Source organism: Cherax quadricarinatus, chromosome 14, assembly GCF_038502225.1.
Source record: "Cherax quadricarinatus isolate ZL_2023a chromosome 14, ASM3850222v1, whole genome shotgun sequence".
Taxonomy (NCBI): domain Eukaryota; kingdom Metazoa; phylum Arthropoda; class Malacostraca; order Decapoda; family Parastacidae; genus Cherax; species Cherax quadricarinatus.
Window position 1 is genome coordinate 15769624 of NC_091305.1, and position 15705 is coordinate 15785328.

General features: G+C 37.8%; 1 protein-coding gene across 7 annotated transcripts in view; it reads right to left on the reverse strand.

Moving 5' to 3' along the window:
* Positions 1-1012: 1012 nt before the first annotated feature.
* PIG-B (phosphatidylinositol glycan anchor biosynthesis class B) overlaps positions 1013-15705 on the reverse strand; it is a gene marked incomplete at its 3' end in the record, with an annotated part of 63950 nt that continues 49257 nt past the window's right edge. For all 7 annotated transcript variants that reach the window (XM_070084877.1, XM_070084880.1, XM_070084878.1 and 4 more), the window contains 2 exon segments: positions 1013-1276; positions 2050-2197. In XM_070084877.1, coding sequence (XP_069940978.1) covers positions 1013-1276; positions 2050-2197 — 412 coding nt within the window.

Genomic DNA, 15705 nt, shown 5'->3' on the forward strand with positions numbered 1-15705 from the left:
GGACTGATTTGAAATCTACACATTAAAAGAAGAAAATCCTTGTGAGGAAGGGAAGCCCTAGCAAAAACAATGCAATAAATACAATAAGAGTAACTTTATTGACAAGAGGGGCCCATGACATTTCAATAGCTGTCCTTTCAATATTTAAATTTAGGCTTTCTAAAAGATCTTAAACTGTCTTCATGAGAAATTTTCGAACTTTATATAGCATTCTTGATCAACCTGGATTTTTTTTTTTTTAACAAGTCGGCCGTCTCCCACCGAGGCAGGGTGACCCAAAAAAGAAAGGAAATCCCCAAAAAACCTGGATGTGGTGTCTAAATTGGAATGCAAGTGACTAGCTTCAACAATCTAGCCAATCAAGCTGTCAATCCATAAGTCATGTTAGAAACTTTGGTGTGAGAACAATGATCTCCACATTTCAAAATATTCAGTATTTTGAAATTTAAAATCTAGTATGACCAAACGAAAGTTACCCAGGATAAAAATTGTATAAGGAAAGGTTACAAGTTTCAAAACTTGTTTGCACCATGATTTTCAAGGAAAATATGTCGCCAATACTTTAGTGACTACATGAAAGCACACAAACACCCATAGAAACTGAAATTTGACAATAGAGTAGTCCCCCTGTGTCTGTGGGGGGATATGTTTCAAAAGTTACCATGGATAGTAGCAAATGCTATATGCAAGTCATTTTTCATTTACATACATACCCCTGATAAAGTTTAATTGATAAAGTACTCACAATAAGTCAAGAATTAGCACTTTTTCACTGATGGGAAGCACTTCACGACTTCTCTTAGGCTTTGAAGAACTCCCACCATTACTACTGTTGTGCTCTGGTATCATTATTAAACAGAATTAAAGGTTATTTTTGGGCCATGGTAAACCATGGATAATTGAAACAATGGAAACCAAAATCCATGGATACAGGGGTTCTACTGTATTCTCGAAATATCAACAGGTTAAAGTTTAAGGTTAATACAACAACTGTATAATTAACACGACTTACCTATAGACTATAACGGACCATAAACAGATGGACAGTAATTCCTTGTGGCGATTTGGATAAAACAAGGCAGCCAACATAAATGGCAACAGATGGGTAGTGAGTGTTGCTGGCAAACCTTGGGTCACATACCAGTGCCAGGGAAGAACACCATAATGAGATGCTAAACCAGATAGTGCATTGAAGTGAGCAAACCTCCATGGTACAACGACTAATTCACCGTAATACCATGTATCCAATCCCACACTCATGACACCTACAGCTACTCTGAAATGAACAAGAAATTTGTAACATAAAAACCTAGCACACACAGGAAAATCTAATGCAATATCACTTTCTTGAACACAACTGCTTTGCATGACAAATGATTTGTGGACAAACAGTATTAGTACAGTAAATAAATATGAAAAACAAGAGCTATGAATGGTAACAACACTGAGTATGTACCTGTACTGTAAGAATCCCACACCCATCCATCCACCCACCCACCCATCCACTCTGACAGCTTTTCTTTGGAAAAACATTACTGCTGACAATAATATAAATGTCAATTCTGAGGGCTGAATACACCATTTAATCAAAATATGGTGCACTTTATTCCTCAGTTTATTGTAAAAGCATACAATTTCTTCGTATAATAATGTATTACAATAAGGTATACCCTGATATGGACTGTTTGTGAATTTACTAAAAATACTTCTAAAAATCCATAGTATTATTATATCACGCTCCACCAGCTCATCAAATCCCAAAAACCACTTGTCTCCATTTGCTCCTATCCAACATGTTCACTGTACATACTTCATCGACTTATTGAAATATGAAATATATCCATCAAATTCAATATACAGTTGAACATTTTCTTTCCTCTTATTTTTTATCCTTCATATCTTTTAATAGTAAAACTTGTTAAGATTAAAAATGTGAGTTTTTATTTGTAATCATAAGAACTATTAATGGCTGGACTTTGGATCAGCAGATAAAAACTCAGAAAACTATGTTTTTCATACAACATATACCAATTAAATAGTAATACTCACATAATGACAATGTATTTAAATAAAAGCCACATCTTTGAGTGTGTGAACCACAAGTGCTGCAAACAGAGAGGTATAAAAGGGATGGCTGCTGTTGGCCGTACAGCACAAGCTATCCCAACAAGCCATAAGTAGCCACTTTCACAACTTCCTGTTGATAAACCCACACAATAAAAAAGTATAAGTAGAAATATGAATTTAGTCTGGAAAAATATCTGATCTAATATGATCACATAAGCTTGCTAAATGCCCAAATCCTTACCTCTAATTAACTCTTCTACAACCTCCCTTCAACTCTTCTACAAGCTCCCTTCAACTCTTCTACAACCTCCCTTCAACTCTTCCTCATGACACCTACTACACAGAATTATATTTCATTGTTAAGAACTTTTCTAGGTATCTTTTTCTCTACACCCAAGAAACCTAAACAAGTTCTTTGTGCTTTATGAATCACAAGTGTATCATTCATTCAGATACTATCTTCTAATTTCTTTATTTCTCATTCTCTGTATGAGAGTCATACCACAAACTGATCATTGTTAAGACATTTCCTCTATCTTTAAACTTTCCTTTGATGCTACATTTGTAGATATACTTCGAACACAATAAAAAATAATCGACTACTACAGGTGAATCTACAGTAAATGATTTGGGTGATCCTATTAAACCTGATTACAGGTACTGTATGTAAACAAGACTCAAAAGCAAAAAATTATTTAGTCCTAAAAGTACATCACAGATAAAGACATTTGGAAAAGTTACTCAAATGGGATGGCCTGGGAAAGTATCCCAAAAAGGAAATGTCTTTTTGACCAATCTTTTGCTTGTTAAGAGTACCACATGTATACCTGGAGAGGCTTTTGGGGGTCAACACCCCTGCAGCCTGGTCTGTGACCAGACCTCACAGTGGATCATGGCCTGATCAACCAGGCTGTCACTGTTGGCCACATGCAAACCGATGTACGAACCACAGCCTGGCTGGTCACGAACTGAGTTTAAGTGTCTGTCCAGCGCCTTCTTGAAGACAGCCAGGGGTCTATTGGTAATCCCCCTTATCAGGGCTGGATTAACCATTAAGCAAAATAAGCACGTGCTTAGGGCATCAAGGGAAGGGAGGCACCACAAAAATTTTCCATACCTGGATTTACCATGGTCCATGGACCATATGGTGCAAAACTGCAAATGGTGCAACTGAACCAAGGTCCACAAAAAGAGGCTCACACATTAAATGAAAAATACATACATACATATACATATATACAATAATGATAATAATAATAAATAGTAATTATAGAAGTTAATGATATACATTAATCTTGGGAATACAGTACAACAAAATTAGGATCTGGTAACCGTCCCAAGGTCCATGGAGGATCATGTGAACGTTCTTGTCTTGGTCATGTCAGCTGTCCCATTCAGTCATCCACTTAGAGAGCAACAGTGTTCAGTAGCTCACTCAGCATTCAGTGTGCCAACAACACATGTGCTAACATTGTAACTTTGTAAGTAAGCTGATTTCTGTTTTTTATTTCTCTCTCTCCCACTTCTTTCAATTTTCATGACACTGACAACAAATAATATGCTTAATGTTTCATAATTCTGAGGACTGATAGTGCTTATGAAATATCGTGAAACCCATGTAAATGGCCAAACAGTGTATAGCGCTACTTTTGACTATGCTTGTATTTTCTGATTTTTATTTTTCACATGGTGGTGGACTGGTGGTGATAACTGAGTTGTATTTCATTACATCAATTTATGTGGTGTTGGTGATGTCTCCATGTGCATTTTTTTTGTACATGGTACTGTGTTGGTGATGGTGGTGAGGAGTCTGAGTACAGTGTGTTTTTTTTTTCGTCATGTGGTGGTGGCAGTGACTAAGTTTATTTTATCACGCTACATAAGGCAGCCTGCATCCACACGCTACTACATGGGTTCGAGTCCTTCTGACACTACTAATTTATACTGCCCTCCCAGCAACTCCATTTTTCAGTTTACAAACTCTGAGACAAAATCTGTCTATATTAATTAAAGCATGAAAGCACAAGATTCAGCTCTAAGCTGGGAATTAAACTGTTCATATAGTTCTGCCTGTGACATGTGTAACTGTGTTGATTGGGGGGCACCAAAATCTTATAAGTGCTTAGGGCCTCTTAAGGGTCTTAATCTGGCCCTACCCCTTATGTATGTTGGAAGGCAGCTGAACAATCTTGGGCCCCTGACATTTATTGTGTTGTCTCTTAGCATACTCATGACACCCCTGTTTTTCATTGGGGGATGTTGCATCTCCTGCCAAGTCTTTTGCTTATGAAGAGAGTGATTTTCATGTGCAAATTTGGTACTAGTCCCTCTAGGATTTTCCAAGTGTGTATTATTGTATATCTTTCTTGCCTGCATTCCAGGGAATGCAAGTCAAGGGACTTCAACTGTTCCCAGTAATTTTGGTGTTTTATTGTACTTACGTGTGTCGTCAACGTTTTCTATACGTTCTCCAGGTCCTGGAGTTTACCTGGAGTTTACCTGGAGAGAGTTCCGGGGGTCAACGCCCCCGCGGCCCGGTCTGAGACCAGGCCTCCTGGTGGATCAGAGCCTGATCAACCAGGCTGTTGCTGCTGGCTGCACGCAAACCAACATACGAGCCACAGCCCGGCTGATCCGGAACTGACTTTAGGTGCTTGTCCAGTGCCAGCTTGAAGACTGCCAGGGGTCTGTTGGTAATCCCCCTTATGTGTGCTGGGAGGCAGTTGAACAGTCTCGGGCCCCTGACACTTATTGTATGGTCTCTTAACGTGCTAGTGACACCCCTGCTTTTCATTGGGGGGATGGTGCATCGTCTGCCAAGTCTTTTGCTTTCGTAGTGGGTGATTTTCGTGTGCAAGTTCGGTACTAGTCCCTCTAGGATTTTCCAGGTGTATATAATCATGTATCTCTCCCTCCTGCGTTCCAGGGAATACAGGTTTAGGAACCTCAAGCGCTCCCAATAATTGAGGTGTTTTATCTCCGTTATGCGCGCCGTGAAAGTTCTCTGTACATTTTCTAGGTCGGCAATTTCACCTGCCTTGAAAGGTGCTGTTAGTGTGCAGCAATATTCCAGCCTAGATAGAACAAGTGACCTGAAGAGTGTCATCATGGGCTTGGCCTCCCTAGTTTTGAAGGTTCTCATTATCCATCCTGTCATTTTTCTAGCAGATGCGATTGATACAATGTTATGGTCCTTGAAGGTGAGATCCTCCGACATGATCACTCCCAGGTCTTTGACGTTGGTGTTTCGCTCTATTTTGTGGCCAGAATTTGTTTTGTACTCTGATGAAGATTTAATTTCCTCATGTTTACCATATCTGAGTAATTGAAATTTCTCATCGTTGAACTTCATATTGTTTTCTGCAGCCCACTGAAAGATTTGGTTGATGTCTGCCTGGAGCTTTGCAGTGTCTGCAATGGAAGACACTGTCATGCAGATTCGGGTGTCATCTGCAAAGGAAGACACGGTGCTGTGGCTGACATCCTTGTCTATGTCGGATATAAGGATGAGGAACAAGATGGGAGCGAGTACTGTGCCTTGTGGAACAGAGCTTTTCACCGTAGCTGCCTCGGACTTTACTCTGTTGACGACTACTCTCTGTGTTCTGTTAGTGAGGAAATTATAGATCCATCGACCGACTTTTCCTGTTATTCCTTTAGCACGCATTTTGTGCGCTATTACGCCATGGTCACACTTGTCGAAGGCTTTTGCAAAGTCTGTATATATTACATCTGCATTCTTTTTGTCTTCTAGTGCATTTAGGACCTTGTCGTAGTGGTCCAATAGTTGAGACAGACAGGAGCGACCTGTTCTAAACCCATGTTGCCCTGGGTTGTGTAACTGATGGGTTTCTAGATGCGTGGTGATCTTGCTTCTTAGGACCCTTTCAAAGATTTTTATGATATGGGATGTTAGTGCTATTGGTCTGTAGTTCTTTGCTGTTGCTTTACTGCCCCCTTTGTGGAGTGGGGCTATGTCTGTTGTTTTTAGTAACTGTGGGACGACCCCCGTGTCCATGCTCCCTCTCCATAGGATGGAAAAGGCTCGTGATAGGGGCTTCTTGCAGTTCTTGATGAACACAGAGTTCCATGAGTCTGGCCCTGGGGCAGAGTGCATGGGCATGTCATTTATCGCCTGTTCGAAGTCATTTGGCGTCAGGATAACATCGGATAGGCTTGTGTTAATCAAATTTTGTGGCTCTCTCATAAAAAATTCATTTTGATCTTCGACTCTCAGTCTGGTTAGCGGCTTGCTAAAAACTGAGTCATATTGGGACTTGAGTAGCTCACTCATTTCCTTGTTGTCATCTGTGTAGGACCCATCTTGTTTAAGTAGGGGCCCAATACTGGACGTTGTTCTCGATTTTGATTTGGCATAGGAGAAGAAATACTTTGGGTTTCTTTCGATTTCATTTATGGCTTTTAGTTCTTCCCGCGATTCCTGACTCCTAAAGGATTCTTTTAGCTTAAGTTCGATGCTTGCTATTTCTCTGACCAGTGTCTCCCTACGCATTTCAGATATATTGACCTCTTTTAGCCGCTCTGTTATTCTTTTCCGTCGCCTGTAAAGGGAGCGCCTGTCTCTTTCTGTTTTACATCTACTCCTCCTTTTTCTTAGAGGAATAAGCCTTGTGCATACATCGAGTGCTACCGAGTTAATCTGTTCTAGGCATAAGTTGGGGTCTGTGTTGCTTAGTATATCTTCCCAGCTTATATCGGTTAGGACTTGGTTTACTTGGTCCCACTTTATGTTTTTGTTATTGAAGTTGAATTTGGTGAATGCTCCCTCGTGACTAATCTCATTATGTCGGTCTGGGGCTCCGCGCATACATGACTGAACCTCAATTATGTTGTGATCTGAGTATATTGTTTTTGATATGGTGATATTTCTTATCAGATCATCATTGTTAGTGAAGATGAGGTCTAGTGTATTCTCCAGTCTAGTAGGCTCTATTATTTGCTGGTTTAAATTGAATTTTGTGCAGAGATTTAAAAGCTCGCGTGAGTGTGAGTTTTCATCAGAGCTGCCTCCTGGTGTTATTACTGCAACAATATTATTTGCTATATTTCCTATATTCCTGCCTTGAAAGGAGCCATTAGTGTATAGCAATATTCCAGCCTAGAGAGAGAACAAGCAATTCGAAGAGAATCATCATGGGCTTGGCATTCCTGGTTTTAAAGGTTATCTATCATTTTTCTAGCAGATGTGGTAGATAAATTGTTGTGATCTTTGAAAGCGAGATCCTCTGACAATATGTATTAATCTATCTTAAAACAGGCTCATTTTCCTGTAAGCTGGATTACAGCTTACAGGAAAATGGCATTTCATGTTACTTTTCATAGAAATTGGCATCAAAAACTTGTAAATTAACATATTAAGTTTAATAGAAACTTTTTTCTTTCTTTCAACAAACTGGCCATACCCCAACGAAGCAGGGTGGCCCGAAAAGCAAAACAAAAATTTCTCTTATTTATTTATTTATTTATTTATTTATTTAGTAATTTGAGCATACATACAGAGGTACAAAAAAATACAGGTAAGAGCAGCATGCCAAAGCCACTTATATGCATAGCATTACGGGCTGGCTTAAAATTAACTTAAGATTAACTAAGCAATGATGAAATCAGTGATAAGACATTTTTATAAACAGATAACTATAAAGCACGTATGAGTATTACAAAGACAGGTCATATAGTTGCATGCATTGCTGTACATTCAGTCGAATGGAGTATTCTGTTAGATTGGGGTTTAGGTTTAACATTTATGTGATATAATTGTGAGAAACATTTAAGATATACAATTTATAAGGTTCAGTTATTCAGTATTTATTTGGTTTTGGGTGAGTAAGTGATCTTTGAGAAGAGACTTGAATTTATAAACAGGTAGTGTTTCTTTTATATTTACAGGTAATGAATGCCAGATTTTAGGGCCTTTTATGTGCATTGAGTTTTTGCATAGCGTGAGATGGACACGAGGAACATCAAAGAGTGATCTGTGCCTTGTGTTATGGTCATGTGTTCTGTTGAGGTTGGCAAGGAGATGTTTGAGGGGAGGGTTAATATCAGAGTTAAGTGTTCTATGTATGTAATAGGTGCAATAATAAGTATGGATGTTTTGTATGGTGAGTAGGTTGAGTGTTTTGAATATTGGTGGAGTGTGCTGCCTGTAGTGAGAATTTGTTATCATTCTAACTGCAGCCTTTTGTTGGGTAATTAGTGGTCTGAGATGGTTAATTGTTGTTGAGCCCCATGCACAAATTCCATAGGTGAGATAGGGGTAAATAAGAGAGTGATATAGGGCCAGGAGGGCTGACTGTGGAGCATAGTTTCGTATCTTCCATAGTATGCCTACAGTCTTGGAAATTTTCTTAGAAATTTGTTGTATATGTGTATGAAATTTGAGTCTATTATCAAGGTGGATTCCTAAGAATTTTCCCTCTGTTAGCTTTGTGATAGGCGATCCGTTTATCATTATGTTAAGAGGGACATCTGTAGCTCTGTTACCAAACTGAATGAAGTAGGTTTTGTCAATGTTTAGTGTAAGTTTGTTAGTCCTCATCCAGGTAGATATTTTCTGTAATTCGGTATTTACAGTATTGGCTAGCGTGACTGGGCTCGGGTGAGAGAAGACGTATGTAGTGTCATCTGCAAATAGTGTGGGTTTGAGTAATTGCAAAGCATTTGGTAGGTCATTTATGTATAGGAGAAAGAGAAGAGGGCCAAGGACACTTCCCTGTGGGACACCAACTGTAATTGGTTGTGCGGAAGAGCTTGCCCCATTTGCGTACACATATTGGCTTCTGTTGCTGAGGTATGACTTGAGGTAGTTAAGGGAGTGCCCTCTTATACCATAGTGTGACAATTTTACGTGGAGCAAGTCATGGTCAAGTGTATCAAAAGCTTTACGTAAGTCAATGAAGATCCCCAGTGGGACTTCTTTTTTCTCTATTGCAGTGTATATATGTTCTAGCATGTGTATAATAGCATCATTAGTATTTTTATTAGGCCTGAATCCAAATTGGCAGGGGTTGAGTATGTTTTGGGAGATGAGGTAGGAGTAGATTCGTTTATGAATTAATTTTTCAAAGATTTTTGAGAGAGGGTGTAAATTGGATATTGGCCTATAGTTATTCAACTCTGTTTGGTCTCCTCCTTTATGGATCAGGGTGACCCTTGCTATTTTGAGAACTGTAGGGAAGGTGGAGGATTCAATGGATTTGTTAAAGAGTGTTGCAATGATTGGTGATAGCACTTGTGACACTTTTTTGTATATAAAGGGTGGTAAGGTATTTAAATCTCCTGCCTTGTTTTTTAGTGCGTTGATAATAAGGGAGACTTTGTATGGGTTAGTCGGAGCTAGGAACAGTGTGTTCGGGTAGTTGCCAGTGAGGTAGTCATTTGGTGGGGTATCTGAGCTTGGGATTTTATTGGCAAGGTTTTGTCCTATAGTGGAGAAGAAATCATTGAGTCTGTTTGCTGTTTCTGTTGGTGGGAGTTGGGGTTCATCTGATTTTGCTAATTTTATTTCGCTATTTCGTGATATCTTTTTTGTTCCCAGAATTTCTGATAGGGTTTTCCAGGTCTTTTTTATATCACCTCGTAAGTTGGATAATCTGTTCTCATAATACAATTTTTTTGCCCTTCTTATCAGGCTGGTTAGGATTGACGAGTAACGTTTTGTTTGGTCTCTGGTTATGTGACCCATTCTGTACTGTTTTTCATATCGGTGTTTTGTATTTATGGATTTGAGAATGCTGGGTGTTAGCCAGGGACTGTTCAGTCTCTTAGCTGTCATCTGTTTAGTTTTTTTAGGGCAGTGCTTGTTATAGAGGTATTGGGTCTTTTTTAGAAAATTATTAAAACATTCGTCAATATCTGTATAGATTTCTAGCTCAGTGTGCCAGTCAATGTTTGTTACTGCTGTTGTGAAGTTATTAATGGCTGCCTCATTGTGAAGTCTGAAGGTGACTTTAGTAGTGTCTTGGGGTAATTTACCAAGAGTTGTTATGAGGAAAGTAGGGTAGTGGTCTGTGGTATTATCTGTAATTATACCTGATTTTAAAGGGGATATGGTGTTGGTCCAGATGTGGTCAAGTAGGGAAACACTGGTCTCCGTAACTCTTGTAGGTTTTGTTACTGTTGGTAGCAACATGCAGTTACTCATTGTGTTTGTGAATTCAGTAACGTGTGGGTCCTGGTCTTGCAGGAGATTTATATTGAAGTCATCTGAGAGTAGTAAGTGATCTTTGTTCATGCGTGCATCAGTTATCATACTTCCTAGGTTTTGACTAAATTGGCTAATATTTGACTGTGGAACTCTGTAGATGTTTATCAATGTGAGAGGTTTTTGTAGGTATTTGGATTTGAATTTAGCTATTATATATTCCCCATGTTCATCCCTTGTGCAAGTATTAGTGATACATTCTAGTTGGTCTGAGTAGTGTATAGCTGTGCCACCCCCTTGTTGATCTGTCCTACAGTTGTGTATGGCTGTGTAACCAGGAATGGCATAGACATCTGTAGTATCAGGCTTTAGCCAGGTTTCAGTTAGTGTAATGATGGACATATTGGCATGCAAGGAATTTAGTAATGCTATGAGGTCATCGTAATGCTTGCTTAAAGATCTGACATTGTAGTTAAAGACAGTTATGTTTTTGTTGGCTCTGAGAAGTGCCTTTGATTGTTCTGCTGTGTAGTAATTACAGTAACTGTTTGATTCATTTAAGTCATTCAATAAGAGGTTGGTATCGGGATCAATGCTTGTAATCATAAGATTTGTAGTGAATCTATAGTTAGAATTTAGTATAAAACAAAGTAAATATTCTAAAGCTAAAAAATAGCACCTGAATTATTTAACAAATGTAAAAATAATGAGCTAAGGTAGTTTATTAAAGCTAAAATAAAGGAGACAATATAAAAGGGACTAAAATAATTAGTGGTGAACAAATAAAGTGATGATCAAATAATGGAGCTTGGGAATATGATAGTAGGTAGTACTTTAAAGGTAATTCTTTAAAGTTAGAATTATAATATAAAATTATAATATAAAAGGGACTAATATAAGTTGTGGTGAACAATAAAGTGGTAATCAAAAAATGAGCTTTGGAATATAATGGCAATATAGTGAACTTATTACACTTCAGCACCTGAGAATAGCACCTTGATTATTTTAACAATTGTGAATATATGAACTAAGGTAGTTATATAAAGCTAAAATAAAGGAAAAAATATATACGGGACTAAAATTAAGTAATGGTAAACAAAGTTAAATGGACAGATAGTCACTATGAAATAATATTGGTTTAGGAGTAGGATCTGATTTGCAATATTAAATAAGTTGAGCAGTTTATTGCACAATAAAAAGTAAAAAAATGAGGTAGTTGGTACTAGCTAGCAAAAGATAGTTTTGGTACTTGCAAAAAGTAATTGGAATATACACTAATTGCACACACAATAAAAAGTGACTAAAAAAAACAAGTAGTGGTAAACAAAATTAAAAGGACAGGTAAGAACAATGAATAATATTAATTTGGAGTAAGATTTGACTTGTAACTTAAAATTATGAGCAATTAATAGCAGTAAGAAAGAAGTATAAAGTATTGGAGGTAGTTAGCATTAGCTAGTGATGAAAAAAATAATAAAAATAATAATGCACAACATAATAGTAACGTACACTATATGCACCACACGTATATATGTATTAAGGGCACTTATCTAATCTGTTACAGAAATGTCCTCTTTTCTAAGGAAGGTAGAGAAATCATGTTCGTTTGAGATAGTATATTGTTGTCCTGTTGATGTTTTCCTTACTAGTATTTTCCCATCTCGCGTGAAAGACTGATGTATTTTGTTTTCCTGTATACAAGAAAAGGGGTTACTAGCCCCTTGCTCCTGGCATTTAAATCGCCTTTTACAACACGCATAGCTTATGGAGGAAGAATTCTGTTCCACTTCCCCATGGAGACAAGAGGAAATAAACAAGAACAAGAACTAGGAAGAAAATAGAAGAAAATCCAAAGGGGTGTGTATATACTATAAGCTTGTACATGCATGTGTAGTGTGACCTAAGTGTAAGTAGAAGTAGCAAGATGTACCTGAAATCTTGCATGTTTATGAGACAGAGAAAAGACACCAGCAATCCTACCATCATGTAAAACAATTACAGGCTTTTGTTTTACACTCACTTGGAAGGACAGTAGTACCTCCCTGGGCAGTTGCTGTCTACCAACCTACTACCTAAGTTTAATAGAAACATTTGGAAATATTTACTCTGAAAATTAAGAGAATTAGAGAAAAGGTGATTTTTTTGTAATTTTCTTAATCACACATTGCTGTATACATGGCCCACCCAAAAAAATAAAAAGACAAGATGTACCATATCTTACGGTGTCATTGACACTAATTTTTTTCCATAATAAGTCTTGAAAATTTGCCCAGAGTCTTGGAGGACGAAGTACCGTTTACCTTTTTTTTCCCCCCCCAAAAAAAAAAATTTAACCAATCAGAATTGGGGAGGACACTTGGCAGGATAGTAGTACCTCCCTGGGCAGCTGCTGTTTACCAACCTACCTAATTTTAATTGAAACATCTGGGAATATTTACTCTACAAATTAAGAGAATTAAAAAAAAGATGATTTTTCTGTAATTTTCTTAATTGCACATTGCTGTATACATGGCCCACCCAAAAAAAAAAAAAAAAAAAGACATGATGTACCATACCTTACGATGTCAAAGACACTATTTTTTTCCCATAATAAGTCTTGAAAATTTACCGAGAGTCTTGGAGGACAAAGTACCATTTACCTTTCCCCCCACCCAAAAAAAAAAAAATTAACCAATCAGAATTGGGTGGGGGGGAGGAGGGTTGTCCTCAACATCAGAGCATCTTGTTTGCCATAAAATACAGTAAATGAAAACTTACTAATACATGTGCCTCAGCAAGCAAGGACATTCATTTACTGTACTACATTTTATTTCCTGGTTACTATTAAGTACACGAAAACTATCTTTACAGAGTAAGAATTAATTCAATAGATTTTTTTTTTTTCAACAAGTCAGCCGTCTCCAACCGAGGCAGGGTGACCCAAAAAGAAAGAAAATCCCCAAAAAGAAAATACTTTCATCATCATTCAACACTTTCACCTCACTCACACATAATCACTGTTTTTGCAGAGGTGCTCAGAATACAATAGTTTAGAAGCATATACGTATAAAGATACACAATACAGGAGGGCCCCACTTATACGGCGGGTTAGGTTCCAGGCTACCGCCGTAAAGCGGAAACCGCCGTAAAGTGGAACACCCTTTTTTTCCACTTACAAATGCATACAAACACTAGATAACAAGTTTACACTAACATATATTATGTTAGCAATAGAACCAGGCATCAAAAAACAATAAAAAAGTACAATACACACACAGTGCACTCATTACTTACCTTAAAATATTTATAGTCTTAATCTAGGGTGAGACAAGTAGTATTTATTGTGAGAAATCAAGTGTGGTATGTATGGTGTCAGCCAGGCTACCATACCAGGCCACCCCACCCACACATACTATTCTATGATATTTAAGCATCCCAGAGCGATAAAATGTATATACAGTTCACTCATTACTTACCTTAAAATATTTGAAGTCTTAATGTAGGGTCAGGAGTAAGTAAATGAGATAAAACGAATAAATGAGAGAGAGAAAGAATGAGTGCATGAGAGAGGACAGGCGCAGAGTTATGTAAACAAACCAGGCGAAGGTAAGTTTTGTTAACAGTGTACACGTCTGGTTTGTGTACAAGTTACATTGTGTACAGGTTGTCTCTACATTGATACGGTAGAATAAATAAAGAAGAACACTCCCATTCTCATGTAACATCATTTTGAGAAGAAATGATGCTCTGAGTGAAGGCAATGGAAGTAAGTCACTCTGACTTTTTTGGGTTATCCTAGGTTCTCTACACATATGTTGTTATGTATTTATGTTATGTATCGTGTTTATTATATAATTTTGAAAAAAAATATCATGGATGGATTAATGAAAATGTGTATATTAACGTAATATACAACATTTAATGATACACTGAGCTCAGACAGCGTAAACAAACTGAACAGGTTGTGGATGATCACTCGGTCAGGCGAAATAGACGGTATTAATACGTGTCCAGTTTTAGTTCATTCATGTACATTTGTAAGAGTTTGTGAAACTTTTACCTTATAATATTTTCATTATTATTATAATAATTAAATCACGAAACAAATACTCTTACACTGTGTACAAGTTAGTACAGAATTATAGCTATAAAGTGAAGGCATACGAAAGGAATATTTTTCTACAGTTATCCCTAGTAACAGGTGACGGGCTAGAGAAAACGTAATTCTTCCGACACTTCTACAAACCGTTTGGTAAACATCTCGTATATATTTGTATAAATTTTTATACTGTGGGTGCATGTATCATGTTTGTGTGTTACATAATGTGTTTCTTATATAATTTTGAAAAAAATGTCATAGATTAAGGGAAATGTCTATATTAACGTAATATGCGACATTAATGCGCCCAAGAGATTATTATTATTACTATTATTATTACTATTATTATTATTATTATTATTATTATTGCATCAAGAGTAGAGAGACTCTTAGTGATTTTAATGTGTACCTACATGCCAGCACAGTGTGTAAGTTTACTTAGGTACAGGTGTACACAAGTTTAATTATCAAGTACAATACATATAAAATATAACTTTAAAACACTTGAAATTTTGGAAAGTTTCCAGACATAATAAGGAGATGTGCTCAGGGAGAATGTAAACAAACTCGGTGGGCCGCTGTGACCGTATTAGAAAGACAGGTGGGGGGAGCCGTATAGCGAGTTTTGGTCATAATTTGAAATGTCCGTATTAGTGGAACGCCGTAAAGCGAAACGCCGTAAAGAGGAGCCCTCCTGTATATCCCTCCAAACTGCCAATCTTCCAAACCCTTCCTTTAAAGTGCAGGCATTGTACTTCCCATTTCCAGGACTCAAGTCCGGCTATATAAAAGTAACAGGTTTCCCTGAATCCCTTCACTGAATATTATCCTGCTCACACTCCAACAGCTCGTCAGGTCCCAAATACCATTCGTCTCCATTCACCCCTAACATGCTCACTCACACTTGCTGGAAGTCCAAGCCCCTCGCCCACAAAACCTCCTTTACCCCCTCCCTCCCTCCAGCCTTTTCGAGGACGACCCCTACCCCGCCTTCCTTCCCCTACAGATTTGTACACTCTCCAAGTCATTCTACTTTGATTCATTCTTTCTAAATGACCAAACCACCTCAACAACCCCTCTTCAGCCCTCTGACTAATACTTTTATTAACCCCACACCTTCTCCTAATTTCCACACTCCGAATTTTCTGCATAATATTTACACCACACATTGCCTTTAGACAGGACATCTCCACTGAATCCAACCGCCTCCTCGCTGCAGCATTTACAACCCAAGCTTCACACCCATATAAGAGTGTTGGTACTACTATATTTTCATACATTCCCTTCTTTGCCTCCATAGATAATGTTTTTTGTCTCCACATATACCTCAATGCACCACTCGCCGTTTTTCCTTCATCAATTCTATGATTAACCTTATCCTTCATAAATCCATCCG